The following is a 15,861-nucleotide window of genomic DNA, read 5'->3' on the forward strand; positions in this document are numbered from 1 at the left end:
ACACCTATTTTCCAGAAAATAAGAGGTGTGGCAAACAGCTCTAGGGAAGTCTTTTGCTTTCTAGTAAATGAGGGAAGACAAGAAAAAAAAGTAAACTCTAATACACAGAATACATCTCTATGTCAAGAACATAATCCAAGAATGGATACTATTAGCAAGCCAAATCAGTCCACTAAAATCACATCAAAGAACACCTGCCTCAGACCTATGATAGATTTGGGGAGATTTAAAATAGAAAATAAGTTTCAAGGTAGCTTCTACAGGTAGCAATACCAAAAGAATAAAATGGCTCTTTGGTATAAGTAAGCTCTCACCTATGAACCATAATTTCAAATCACCACATCAAAAAATTACCCATTCATAGAAAGATCCCCTTCTTCTTGCATGACAGAGAATGGCTTCCTCATTGTGAGTTCAAAGCCAGCCTCAGCAAAAGCAAGGTGCTAAGCAACTCAGTGAGACCCTGTTGCTAAATAAAATACAAAATAGGGCTAGGGAATATGCTCAGTGGTTGAGTCCCCCTGAGCTGAATCCCTAGTATACCCCCCCAAAATATGTTTAGAACTATTGTCCCAATAGTTTCATTTCAGGAAATCTATTTAAAGAAATAATTGGTGGTACAAAGACAGACTAATATATTTAAATGCTTTATAATACAAAAGGACTATGAAAATAACTAAATGTCCAATGGTTAGGTGACCATGTGTGATACAAACATTAACAGTAATTGTTAAAAGTAGTTTAAAAATAAACCCAGAAAGACGTTTATACTACACATTGTTTTTGTTTTTTTTTAAGAGAGAGAGAGAGATAAAGAGAGAGAGAATTTTTTTCATATTTATTTTTTTTTTAGTTTTCGGCGGACACATCTTTGTTTGTATGTAGTGCTGAGGATCGAACCTGGGCCGCACACATGCCAGGCGAGCGTGCTACCGCTTGAGCCACACCCCCAGCCCTTACACATTGCTTTTATAAGTCCTAAAAAATTTATACTATTATATACTGTAGGATTATAAAGCATATATAATCCTATATGGAAGAGTCTAAAATATATGTGCCTTAGCCCAGATAACACCTATTTTTTATATATAGCATGCATGCATGTGTGTGTGTGTGTGTGTGTATATATATATATATATATAAAATATTATGTATGATGTGTATATAAAGAGTGTATATGTACATGTAGTATATATATCTTGTGTGTGTATAAAGAATGGAAGAAAATAAGCCAAAATATATAAAAAGTTGCTATCTTCAAGTAGCAAATTATGGGTGATGACTTCTCCTGGTTTTTCATACTTCTATTGAACTTTCATTGTTTTCTATAATGAACATGTATTACTTTGGTTTTGGTTTTGTTGTTGTTGGTGGTGGTGGTGCTAGGAATTGAATCTAGGGTTTTGAGCAAGCTAGGCAAACACTCTATCACTGAGCTACATCCCTAGTCCAAATTACCTTTTAAATTAAAAAGTAATTTAAAAAAAGCACAAATTCTATTTCAAGATAACAGGAAGGAAGGGGAGAGGGAACAGGAAGCCCAGAAAAGAACTATTATGGCCTCTTAAAATTAAGTAGGGTTAGGTAGGCTTTCCCAAAACACTCCCCACATACCTTTGGGTTCCTCAGCCACTTCCCTTCCACAGTTGAACATGCTCTACCACTTCCTTCAAGTCCATTTCCTTGGTTACTCCTTGCAAGCTGGAGACAGGAATCTACATGATATTGATACTCTCCAAATGGGACCAGGGATTTACAAAGATAACACTTTTCAACCCTAGCCAATCAGAAGAGAGAGAAAAAGCAGTTTTAAGATTTGCATTTGCCTCTGGGCTCCTGGATGTCTCAAATTGTGTTTTTACATCTTGAAGTTATTCTGCTGAGGAGATACGTCAACCAATGCAGATTTGCTCAGCGGGATTACCAATAAAACTAACCCCATGCCAATCAAACGGACTGAGTGATTAGCATTTTCCCTGGCTGTTTCTATGTATCCTGCTGTTGCAGCAGTGGGATGGTAATGAAATCAGCTCTTCTAACTATCTCAAACAATGCTGATTGCTCCACCGACATAAAATATTCTGTCAAACTCTTCTGAAATTAAGTGTAATCTTTTTTTTTTTTTTCAAAGAGAAGTTAAAATTTTGACAGAAAAGGGAGTACCAAGAGCATTAAATCAAGATAACATCTTTACCAGGTTGATGAACTCAATCTGATTAGTAAATCTAGTCTGTCTATATGCTAACTTCCTTACTCTACAACCTGTAACATCAACTAGGAAGTTACTAAAACATGTGGGCTTGCCAGAGGCTTTTGCATAATTTCATATACATGGTTATTCTTGTTTTTTTATAACAACATAGTTTGGAAAGAGAGAGGAAAGTATGCCCTTGAAGTAATGTTTACTGGATATCATTAAAACCGGAATTATTTGGGGCCAAAGAAAAAAATCAATACATTAAGTATTTCTCTGTAGTCAATACCTGTGGAAGGCCCTTGAAACATATTTCTCAATTAATTCTTCAGCACTATTAGAAAAGAACATTCTTCCCAAGGTCTTATATCTCATAATTACCAGAACGTACATACATCTAACTTCATAAGATCATTTTAGCTTAAGAAGCTGAAGAAAACTTTCTGGCACATGCTTAAATTTCTCTCTCTAGTCATTACTATTCAGTAACTACAGTAAAATATTAGCTCTATGGAAGAATTTCTCCAGAAGTCTTTAAACAAGTACTTAATTATCTGGAAGAATGCAAACAAATCTCTGCATTATAAGAAAAGCTAGACCAGTGTCCCTTTCAGGATTTATCAATTAATGCATTGATATATAAACACTGAAATTAATAAACTGCATTTATAAATTGATAACTAAGCATTTATTTGTCAATTATCTACTATATATGAGAGATACAGCACTGCAGAAGGAGTTGACGTTTTAGAGACAGATAGGCTTTGCCATATCTGGCCACATGATCCTAACCAATTAATTACATATATTTTCTCTTCATTTCTTTATTTAAAAAAGAACAACTATACCTTTTCCACTATTATATAGTTACAAAATAAATAAAGCATCTAGAACAATGACTGGCACATAATATTTGGTGCCCAATAAACAGTTAATATTATTGCTGTTGCAGTCACATTTTATTAGATGTTAGGGACATAAACATAAATGAAAGCAAATATCTGCCTTCAACTCACACCAGCTGGGGACACAGAAATTTTTTTTAAAACTGCAATACGATCCTAAAGGAATATTACTAAATAGAATTCCAAAGGATGAAATGATCAACTCTGCTCAAATGAATTAGGGAACACAGCTCTGAAATTTGGAGTCTAAAATTTTTATTTTTTAAATATTAAAGTTTCTAGGAAACTATCACCAAAGAAGACAATCTATAGAAAGGGAGAAAATAAGCTATACATGTAAAAAGGAGTTATTTAAAATAAGAATACATAAGGAACTCAAAAACCTCAATATTAAAGAGTTGCATACCTTAATTAAAAATGGGGAATAAACCTATATAGACATTTCTCAAACAAAAACACACAAGTAGCCAACAAGTAGATGAGAATATGCTCAACATCACTAATCATCAGGGAACTGCAAATCAAAATCACAATGCAGTAGCACCTCACTCCAATAGCCATGGCTATTATCAAAAAGAAAAATGATAACAAGTGCTGGCAAGATTGTGGAAAAAAAGGAATCCTTGCTCACTGCTGGTGGGAATGTGAATTAATAAAGCTATTATGGAAAACAGAATGGAGGTTCCCCAAAAAATTAAAAATAGAAATACTATATGATCCATATATATGTACACTATATACACTCCTGGGTATATATCCAAAGCCAGTGAAATCAGTATGTCAGAAAGACATCTGCATGCCCACCTTTGTGGAAATGGAAACAACCTAAGCATCCCTCAGTGGATGAATGGATGAAGAAAATGAAAAACTATTCAACTATTAAAAAAAGATTGAAACCATGTCCTTTGTGACACCGTGGATGGAACTAGAGACCATCATAAGTGAAATAAGACAGGCACAGAAAGACAAGTAGTACATGATCTCACTCATATGTGGAATATAAAAACACTGATCTCATAGATGTTGAGAGCAGAAGAATGATTTCCAGAGACTGGGACAGGAGGCAGGGATGGGATGAGGTTGATCAGTGTCAAACTAAGTTATAGTTAGTTACAGGAATAGGAAATTCTGGTGTGCTTTTGCACAGGAGGGTGACTATGGATAAAGTACTGCTTTTAGTTCAATGTTTTCACTGTAAAAGAATGGTGACTGTTGGAGAAAATAGGTATGTTTGATTTGACTCACACGCTACACAGTACATACATTTGGGACAATGTATGTATATCAAAACACATGGGACAGCATTAATATGTATAATTTTTATGTGTTATTTATTTATTTATTTATTTTTGAGAGAGAGAGAATTTTTTTAATATTTTTTTTTTTTTTTAGTTTTCGGCAGACACAACATCTTTGTTTGTATGTGGTGCTGAGGATCGAACCCGGGCCACACGCATGCCAGGCAAGCGCGCCATCACTTGAGCCACATCCCCAGCCCCATGTGTTATTATTTAAAAAAAAAAAATTTGTTTAGTTGCAGATCGACAGAATACCTCTATTTATTTTTATGTGGTGCTGAGAATCAAACCCAGTGCCTTACACATGCTAGGTGAACACTCTACCACTGAGCCACAACCCCAGCCCCTATGTATTAGTTTTTAAAAATAAAGAAAAAAAAAAAAAAGAACCTGAAAAGCTCATTTTCTGCCTAGTGACTCACTGGTAATGTAGTGTTGATAACCTCTTTGTTTTCAGGAGGCAGCACCTATATATACCTGATCCATTCCTTAGAATGAACTTTTTTTAGTCAAACTGCAACCCACAACCCAAGGAAGTCTATATTACCCAACCTTTTGCAACTCAACTTGTGTACTATTACACAGCAAAATGTTCGCTGCTTTCCCAAACCACCAAATACCAATTTACAAATTAAAAGAAAACAGAAACCTAAGAGCAACGTGGAAGTGCAGTGGGTGGCAGGATCATTTTTAGTGTACTGAAAGGGGATGCAGGTATGACTTATATTGACATAACACAGAAATAAGAAAAAGTCCAAGCATCCAAGCAATGAAGTGATTGGCAAGCCAAAGAAATACAGAGTAAGGAACTGGTCTCTTTATTTGGTTCAAGCAACGGCATGTTAAATAAGAGCTCTGTGAATGCAGCACACCTACTTACTTGTCAATGTCTAGGGAAGCCTGTGCAGTTGTCCTGCTGTCACTCTTGTTCTTGGCCTCTCTTTGTCTCCGAGTCAACACTTTCACACAAGAAAAGGAAAAAAAAAAAATGTTAGCTAGCAGTAGACTCTAAGTATAAAAAATAAAATATATAGGAAGAAGCAAAGTTTAATAATCTAGTCTGGGGGAAGAAGTGCAATATTTGGGAAGCCTCAACCTTTCTAGTACTGAGAATAACACCCATAACATGTACCAAAACCACCAGCCACAAGACATTCCCCTAACTATTTGCTAAACCCATGAGGACCTGAGATCTAGTTCACTCCAAGAAAGGTTTTTGTGTATTACACCACCTTGAAGCAATCAAGGGAAGGATCTACACTTTCCCAGCCACAATTCCCAACCACTCTTCAATGAAGTATACTATGAAATACAGTAATGACAGCTACAGCTGAGTACCTACTATAATCTCCAATCTTTACAAAATGTTTCATTTATAAACAAGGAAACTGCCCCTTAGAACAGTTAATACAACCAGTCCTTTCCAGTGTACCTGGACCACATCCCACTTCCAATGAGTATAGATGGTTTTAGCTCAGGTGATGTACAAATATTTTGTTACATCAAAAGATATGTTTATAAAACCATAGACCCTTAAGGAACCTTGTAAATTATTTAATTAAGTGTTTTGCAGTTTAATTCTTTGCCACAACAAGAAAAACAATGATCAGTTCACTCAAACCCTGCCTTCCTTTCTTTTAACATGTGAAATCCCTATAACGAAGAATTTATAAAGGTTACTAGTTCATGAAATAACTTACATTGTGAATTATTTATCTAGTTCATGGGTCAAACGTCTTCTGTGGGTCCAGATGGTAAATATTTTAGGTTCAACAGGCCATGTGGTCTCTATCACAACTATTCAACTCTGCATTGTAGCAGGAAGCATAAACAAATGGGTGGAGCTGTGTCAATCAAATTTTATTTACTATAACTGGTATTTGGCTGGATTTGGCCCACAGCTGGCCATAGTTTGCCTACCCTTTGAGTCCAACTTACTACTCACTTTCTATAAACACCCCTCATAAGTAATCACATGGTCTAGTCTTGACTGTAAGGGGAATGTACTTCTTCCTAGGGAAACTCATTCTACTCCTACATAGCAATCTGATGGAACCTACATTTACTGGGGAATATGAATAAATTTATTCACCTTTTCCATAAGTCAGCATTATAATGCAACCTAACAAGTCGTATTATAATCTTGGATTTACTTGCTTATCTTCCCCATTAAAATGTAGCCTCTTTTAAAGGAGAGACTACATCCATTCACTAGGCCAATCCCTATTAAGACCTAGATTCCAGACTCTTTTTTTTTTTTATATTTATTTTTTAGTTTTCGGTGGTCACAACATCTTTATTTTTGTGGGGCTGAGGATCGAACCCAACGCCCCACGCATGCCAGGCAAGGGCGCTACCGCTTGAGCCACATCCCCAGCCCGGATTCCAGACTCTTTTGAGTGCCTCCATTAGTGCTAATTTTTAGTATGACCCTCCAGATTGTTATTATTATCTTCATCCCTTTTTGTTGTTGTTGTTGCTATGCTAGGGATTGAACCCTGGCACTTTATCACAGAGGGACATTTTACTACTGAGCCACAACATCAGCCCTTTTTATTTTGAGACAGGGTCTCACTGAGTTGCTGAGGCTGGCCTCGAACTTGCAATCCTTCTGCCTCAGCCTCCCCAGCCACTGGAATTACAGGTGTGAGCCACCACACCTGGCTATCTTCATCCCTTTTTAAAGGTATAGAAACAAAGTGAGATGGTTGACTTTGTCAAACTTTCACAACTAGTAATCAGTAAAACCAGACCTGACTCCTACATCCAAGCTTTTAACTTCCTACTTATGTTCTTCTAGACAGATTGCAATTTGTCAGTTTTTCTCTACATGTATGACATTCTCAAACTGTCTCCAACACTCAACAGCCTGACCAATAAAAAGAAGAATAGAACCATGAGCTATTCTATATGGATTCATATTATACTAATATAGTCAAGACTCTTAACTGTTAGGCTTTACTGACAATCCTGGTATACTGAACTTAAAGGCAATTAAAATCCATCCCCTACCCTCCCAAATAATCTTCAAATTAAATGTTATCAATATAGTTCTCTTAATTCTATATCTAATGAAGTTGCTGAGTATTTTTATCCCCTTAAACACAGTAGTGTATGTTTGTCCCTATTCTTTTCAACTGAATAGTCTGCTATGTTGAGATCATCTGCAGTTTTGACTGTCATTTGATGTCATATTCTCTTTTCCAGCTTTGTGTCATTTGCATATACAATAAGCATGATTTCTATATCTTTATCCATCAGTAGGGAAAAAGAATACGTCCAAGGACTGTGGCACGTTATCAGATAAGCCTGTCTTTTTACCAATCCAACTTTCTTTTAAATGATAAATCAAGAAAATGTTTATTGCGAATCATCAATGTGCAAGTAATTTGGGAAAATATAGAAAATTTGAGGCAGGGTCCTTACTTTTAAGGAACTTGTAGCTTACTAAAGGAGACAGCACATGCACTCAAATAATTGTAACACAGGTGTAAAGAGGTATGCATAGTAAAACAACATCACACACATAAGCAACTTCATGAAAAATTCATCAAATGCCTTGCTAAAATCAGTTCTCAAAGGTTGACACCTCAGAAAGGCATGGTGGCACATGACTATAGTCCCAGAGACTCAGGAGGCTGAGGCAGGAGAATCACAAGTTTGGAGCCAGCCTCAAGAAACCTAGTGGGCCTTAAGCAACTTGGTGAGACCCTGCTTTAAAAAAAAAAAAAAAGGCGGGGTTTGGCTGGGAAGCTTGGGGATGCAGCTAGCACCCCCCCCCCCCCCCAAAAGAAAGGTTGGCGCATCAACAATCAACAATTACTGAACCTTTTTTTAAAAAAATATTTATTTTTTAGGTGTAGATGGGACACAACACAATGCCTTTATTTTTATGTGGTGCTGAGAATTGAACCCGGGTCCCTCCCGTGCTAGGCGAGCGCTCTACCGCTGAGCCACAATCCCAGCCCACTGAACCTTTTTTTTCCTCCTCCTCTTTCTATTTGTCCCCTCATCTTGACTACCATGCATTTTTCTAAGAACAAACAAACAAAAAAAAGAAACTTGGAAATCTCTCCACAGATAGGCCTGGAAAAAGAATTAACTGCTTACAGCACTTTATATATACCTCTATTAACTGAGCACATTTTTGTTCTAATTCATTTATATTGTCCTTCTTTCAGGCTGGGGTTGTGGCTCAGAGGTAGAGTGCTCGATCCTCAGCACCACATAAAAATAAAATCAAGATATTATGTCCACCTATAACTAAAAAATAAATACTAAAAAAATAATGTCCTTCTCTCTTCTATACCATGCAGTTTCTGAATACAGAGACTCTGAGGACTTTTGTTGTGTTGTTAATAAATCTGATCAGTATCCTTAGCAGAGTCTAACACAGATTAGATGCTAATAAATATTTGCTCAATTACATTGTATCAACAGATTCTAGGGAAGAAAGAGCTCACTTTTACAAGGATCTATTCTGTGCTAGGGACTTCATAAACATGACTTTTAATCTTTACAACAATAATATATAACGATATATGCAAGGCATATATTATATATGATATATGCCTTGCATATATCATTATCTCTTTTATAGATAATGAAATAACAAATAATCTGATCAGGGTCAGAAAACTAGAAACAAACCAAAAAATGGCACAAGGAATGCAAAACAATTCTAATTAGTAGGAAGCATATATTCTTCTACAAGACAAGGCTGCATCTCCTGGGAAAGAAGAGGATAAAAGGTAAGAGGAGAAAAAGTGATAAATAGTAGAAAAAAAATTGAGGGAAGACACTTGGCAGATGGCTGGGAACTATATGGCAATTCTATTATTCAATATTAGGATCAGAGTAGACTTGACCAGACCTTACAGGAACAGTTCTCCTTTGGGAACTCTGGCCCCTTCAAAGGAGCCTCTTAAAGGGAGATGACAGAGCCAATATTTTAAAAGGGGTATGAACACAATCACAGGACAAGTTAGAAGAGGGTGGGTATCACTGAAAGCTGAGAGAGCTGCCTATAAATAAATACATAGCCATTAACAGCTGTTTCTATTACTGGACAGGAAATGCCCTAAGGAATTGCATTTAGGACTGTAGCTTGGCACTGTTAAGATGCAAAGAAGCAGTACTGTCTACTGGCTTTGGAGTTCGAAAGGTGTCCAAATTGGGCCTCTACTAGTTGTGGGGTCTTAGGCAAGTTCCATAACCTCTTCATGTCAAGTTTCCTTGCTTTGAAAAATGAAATTTTAATAGCATAAACTCTCATGTGTTTTGGTAAGGATCATACCAAATACTCCAAGTTGTAAGAGTATCTGGACCACAGAAACCCCTAAGCAAACATTACTTGTTATTATCTGTTTATAGAATTTTCATTATTCTTCAAGATTTATATTTTAGCCTTACCCAAAAACTTAAGCCAATGTTTAAAACCAACATCCACCAGCTGTCTAGCATTTAAGTCTTAGTCTTAAGCGGTTTTCATACTAATTTATACAAACAAAATGGACAAATACATAGCTCAAGCATTACGGAATGATTATCAATACTATGTAAACATCAGCACATTTGTTCCCAAAATTCAAAGAAGATAAGCCATCAAAAATAAAAACATATGCCCTAGTACTGTAAATAGTGAAGGAAATGGCTCCTATGAGAAGAATAGAAATTGTATATACAGAGAGAAAGAAATATCTATCTATCTGGCAGAATGACAGTGATTAAAGTCTCCTCAGTTTTTCTCCCTTAACCTCAAAACCATGGGAAGCCATAAAGCTGTGTATATTCTTGCTAAGCCCACCCTTCCTAGGGAAGAACAGAAGTTCCCGGGATCAGACAAAGGGAAGAGAGGCGGGGACTGGATTAGGAAAGACAGTAGAATGAATCAGATATAACTTTCCTATGTTCATATATAAATACACAACCAGTGAAACTCCATATCATGTACAACCATAAGAATGGGACCTAACTTATTTTCATGTATGTATAATATGTCAAAATACACTCTACTGTCATGAATATTTAAAAAGAAAAAGAAAAAAACAAAAGACCACCTTCCTCTGCCTAGCACAGAGGCTGTAGGACAGAAGGGGCACCATGGTGTTTTCCTCAAGGCTACCTGCCCCTCTACAACACAGGCGCTAAGAGACTAGTCCCATAGGAAAGCTATTATAAGAATTAACTATCAACCACTTTGAGACTAGTGGCTACTTAAGTTTAAATATTAATTAGAATTAAGTATAATTTAGAATTGAACTCCTTAGTCCCATGCGCTACATTTCAAATGCTCAATAGCCACATGTGGCTACCATATTTGACACCCCAAGATATAGAGAATTTCTAGCACTGCAGAAAGTCCTAATAGATAGTGCTTCTCCTTTAAGAGATATCCAGCACTAATTTGGTCTGCTTTAAATCTGTTTACCTAGGGCACTATAAGAAATCCAAGGGCTGGGGTTGTAGCTCAGTGGTGGAGCACATGTCTAGCTTATGTGAGGTACTGGGTTTGATCCTCAGCAGCACATAAAAATAAATAAATAAAATAAAGGTATTGTGTCCATCTACAACTAAAAACAATAGAAATCAATTCAAAGAAATCCAAGCTTTCTGTGGCATGCCTTCATCATCTGAATTCTCAGGCCTTGAATGGTTTCAGATGTTATCTGAAAGAATAGTTTAATTCTTCCTTTCAAATCTGATTGACTTTAGCCAGTTACAGTGGTGCACACCTGTGATCTCAGTGGCTCAGGAGATTGAGGCAGGAGGATCAAGAGTTCAAAGCCAGCCTCAGCAAAAGCAAGGAGCTAAGTAACTCAATGAGATCCTGTCTCTAAATAAAATACAAAAAAGGGTTGGGGATGTGGCTCATTGGTTGAGTGTCCCTGAGTTCAATCCCCAGTATCCCCTGCTCCTCCCCCCAAATCTGAGTGACTTATATTTCATTTCTTTCCTAATTGTCCTGGCTAGAATCTCCAGTGCCATGAAGAACACAAGTGGCAAGAGAGGACATTTTTGTCTTGTTCCTGATCTTAGGGAAAGCTTTTAGTCTTTCACAATTAAGTATGGTGTTAGCTGTGGGTTTTTCATAGATGCCCTCTATAAACTTAAGAAGTTCTTGTCTGTTTCTAGTTTGTTGAGCATTTTTTATCATGAAAATGTGTTGAATTTTGTCAAATACCTTTTCTGCATCCATTTAGATGATCACATGGTTTGTCCTTTGTCCTACCTTAACTAATATTAAACCAAACCCTATGACATTTTTTTGATGACAAAAAGTACTTGTGAGAACTTTCACATCATTCTACCACCAAAACTATTAACTTGACCCACCTGCATGGTGGGCCTATCCAGGCCCAGGGTAGGCAGGTCCATCCTGCCACCGGCAGACCCCTGTCGGAGCACAGGCCCAGCCCAGATCTGCCTACACTGACCTGTGCTGGACCCAAGCCCAGGGTAGATCTGAGTGCCCCCCTCACACACACAAGCCCAGGCCTAACCCACTTCCATCTTGGGACACTGCAGATATCGCTATAGCCTTCCCCATGCAGTAGCCTCTACCTTTCGATAACAGACAGGGCCTAGAAGCAGCTATATCTTGGAGCAGGCATCCCAAAGACGGTTTTAAGCACCCTTTCAGTCCCATCTCTGAAAGGCATTGCATCCACTACTGTCTCGAGATACCTCCACTATTGCTGCCACCCCCTTTAATTGTAGTAGCATACCACGAGGGATACCTGCAGGGTCTGGAAGCCCAACATCAAGGTGAGGTACAGATAATCTGCATGGATACTACAAGATTATAGGGTAGAAACTATAATATCTCAGATCCACGCTGCAAGAAAGAGAGACACATAGACAACATGCAAAAACAAAGGAAAAAAGTGCCCCAAACAAACTAGGATACTACAATAACAAAACCTATGGACAGCAAAGTTGATGAAATGTCAGAGAAGGAGTTCAGAATGTTCATAATTAAAATGATCTGTGAATTAAAGAATGACTTAAATGAGCAAATACAGGCAAAAATTGATCACTCCAACAAAGAGATAAGCGAGCCTATAGATAGCAACAGATTACTTCAAGAAAGAGATAGACTGAAAAAAAATAATCAGAAATCCTTGAAATGAAGGAAACAATAAATCAAAAAATTCAATAGAAAGTATCACCAACAGACGAGATCACTTGGAAGACAGAACATCAGATAATGAAGACAAAATATACAATCTGGAAAATAAAGTTGACCACACAGTAAAGATAGTAAGAAACCATGAACAGAACATCCAAGAATTATGGGATAGCATCAAAAGACCAAATCTAAGAGTTATTGGGATAGAGGAAGTCACAGAGTTTCAAACCAAAGGAATGCACAATCTCTTCAATGAGATAATATCAGAAAACTTCCCAAGCATGAAGAATGAATTGGAAAATCAAATACAAGAGGCTTACAAGACACCAAATGTACAAAATTACAACAGATCTACACCAAGGCACATTATAACAAAAATGCCTAGCATACAGAATAAGGATAGAATCTTAAAGGTTGCAAGAGAGAGGAATCAGATCACATATAGGAAGAGACCAAATTCAATTGTATCTCAGCAGATTTTTCAACTCAGACCCTCAAAGCCAGGAAATCATGGAACAATATATATCAAGCTCTGAAAAGAAAATGGATGCCAACCAAGAATCTTATATCCAGCAAAATTAAGCTTTAGATTTGATGATGAAATAAAAACCTCCAATGATAAACAAAAGTTAAAAGAATTTAAAACTAGAAAGCTCACACTACAAAACATCCTCAGCAAAATATTCCATGAAGAGGAAATAAAAAACAATGATGAAAATCAGCACAGGGAGGTATTACACTAAGGGAAAACTAATCAAAGGAGAAACCCAAGTCAAGTTAAATTAAAAAAAAAAAAAAAGAGCAAAGTGGCTGGGAATACAAATCATGTCTCAATAATAACTCTGAATGTCAATGGCCTAAACTCACCAATCTAAAGACAACAGACTAGGGCTGGGATTGTGGCTCAGCGGTAGAGCGCTCGCCTAGCACGGGCGAGACCTGGGTTCGATCCTCAGCACCACATAAAAATAAAGGCCTTGTGTTGTGTCCATCTACACCTAAAAAATAAATATTAAAAAAAAAAAAAAAAGACATAGACTAGCAGATTGGATTAAAAAAAAAAAAAAAGACCCAACAATATGCTGCCTCTAAGAGACTCATCTCATAGGAAAAGACATCCACAGACTGAAGGTGAAAGGTTGGGAAAAATTATACCATTCACATCAACTACAGAAGCAAGCAGGGGTTCCCATCCTCATATCAAATAAAATAGACTTCAAGCTAAAGGGATACATACTGCTTAAGGGAACCATACACCAACAAGATATAACAATTATAAGTATATATGCCCCCAACACAGAGCATCTACGTTCATCAAACAAACCTTTCTCCAGTTCAAGAGTCAAATAAACCACAACACAATAATTCTGGGTGACTTTAACACACCTCTTTCACCACTGGACAGATCTTCCAAATAAAATCTGAACAAAGAAACTATAGAACTCAATCAATAACAGACTTAACTGACATATATAGAATATTTCTTTTTTTCCCCAGAGCTTTCTGTTCTTTCTTTCTTTCTTTTACAAAATCGACAGCTTTATTTCACATATATATTTTTAATTATTACATACAGAGATATGAAAAAATGTGCTCTATCTCTATATGTGTAATAAGGATTGTAATGCATTCCACTGTTGCCGTGTATTTTTAAAAAATAAATAAAATTTTAGAAAAAGTTAGATTTCTAGTCTCATATACAGAATATTTCATCCTTCAATGAGCATATACACATTCTCCTCAGCAGCACATAGATCCTTCTCTAAAACAGACCATATATTATGCCACAAAGCAACTCTTAGCAAATACAAAAAAGTAGAGATACTACCCTGTAGTCTATCAAATCATAATGGAATGAAACTAGAAAACAATGATAAAATTAAAAGTAAAAGCTACTCCAACACCTGGAGACTAAATAATATGCTATTGAATGAACAATGGGTTGCAAAAGACATCAAGGAGGAGAATAAAAAATTCTTAGAGGTAAATGAAAACAGATACAATGTATCGAAATCTCTGGGACACTATGAAGGCAATACTAAGAGGAAAGTTTATTGCATGGAGTTCATTCTTTAAAAGAAGAAAAAGTCAAAAAATAAATGCCTAACATCACATCTAAAAGCCCTCGAAAAAGAAGTACAAACCAACACCAAAATCAGTAGAAGATGGGAAATAATTAAAATCAGAGCTGAAATCAATGAAATTAAAAGAAACAAAAAAATTGACAAAACAAAAAGTTGATTCTTTGAAAAAATAAATAAAATTGACAAACCCTTAGCCATGCTAACAGAGAGAAGGAGAGAGAAAACTCAAATTACTAACATACATGATAGAAAAAGAAATATCACAATAGACACTACAGAAATACAGAAGATAATTATAAATTATTTTGAAAACTTGTACTCCAATAAAATAGAAAATATCGAAGGCATCAAAAAATTTCTAGAGTCATATGATTTGCCCAAATTGAATCAGAATGATATACACAATTTAAACAGATAAATTTCAAGAGATGAAACAGAAGATGCCATCAGAAGCCTACCAACCAAGAAAAGCCCATGATCGGATGGATACACAGCTGAGTTCTATAAGATCTTTAATGAAGAACTAATACCAATACTCCTCAAGTTATTTTGTGAAGTAGAAAGAGTAAGCACTTCCAGGGGCTGGGGATGTGGCTCAAGCGGTAGCGCGCTCGCCTGCCATGCGTGTGGCCCGGGTTCGATCCTCAGCACCACATACAAACAAAGATGTTGTGTCTGCCGAGAACTGAAAAATAAATATTAAAAAAAAAAAAAAAAGAGTAAGCACTTCCAAACTCATATTCTATGAGGCCAGTATCACCCTGATTGCAAAACCAGGCAAAGAAACATCAAAGAAAGAAAACTTCAGACCAAAATCTCTAATGAACATAGATGCAAAAATTCTCAATAAAATTCTGGCAAATCAAATACAGAAACATATCAAAAAGATAGTGCCCCACGATCAAGTGAGGTTCACCCCAGGGATGCAAGGTTGGTTCAACATATGGAAATCAATAAATGTAATTCATCACATCAATAGACTCAAAGAAAAGAATCATGATCATCTCAATAGATGCAGAAAAAGCACTGGACAAAATACAGCACCCCTTCATGTTCAAAACACTAGAAAAACTAGGGAACAGGAATATATCTCAACATTGTAAAAGCTGTCTATGCTAAACCCCAGGCCAACATCATTCTAAATGGAGACAGTGACAAATCAGTTACAAATCCTCTGAAAGGGAAATGAAGAAAACTACCCCATTTATAATAGCCTCAAAAACAAAAACCTGGGAATCAACACTGAAAG

At 36.5% G+C, this 15,861-nt stretch overlaps 1 protein-coding gene across 4 annotated transcripts in view; it reads right to left on the reverse strand.

Moving 5' to 3' along the window:
• The window catches only part of Uimc1 (ubiquitin interaction motif containing 1), a 131,779-nt gene that overhangs the window by 2,216 nt on the left and 113,702 nt on the right, over positions 1-15,861 (reverse strand). For all 4 annotated transcript variants that reach the window (XM_027941113.2, XM_027941111.2, XM_027941112.2 and 1 more), the window contains 2 exons: positions 5,278-5,356; positions 1,615-1,777 (listed from right to left, as the gene is read on the reverse strand). In XM_027941113.2, coding sequence (XP_027796914.1) covers positions 1,615-1,777; positions 5,278-5,356 — 242 coding nt within the window. The remainder of the gene's footprint in view (positions 1-1,614; positions 1,778-5,277; positions 5,357-15,861) is intronic.

This window comes from Marmota flaviventris, chromosome 5 (assembly GCF_047511675.1).
Source record: "Marmota flaviventris isolate mMarFla1 chromosome 5, mMarFla1.hap1, whole genome shotgun sequence".
In the NCBI taxonomy this organism is placed as follows: domain Eukaryota; kingdom Metazoa; phylum Chordata; class Mammalia; order Rodentia; family Sciuridae; genus Marmota; species Marmota flaviventris.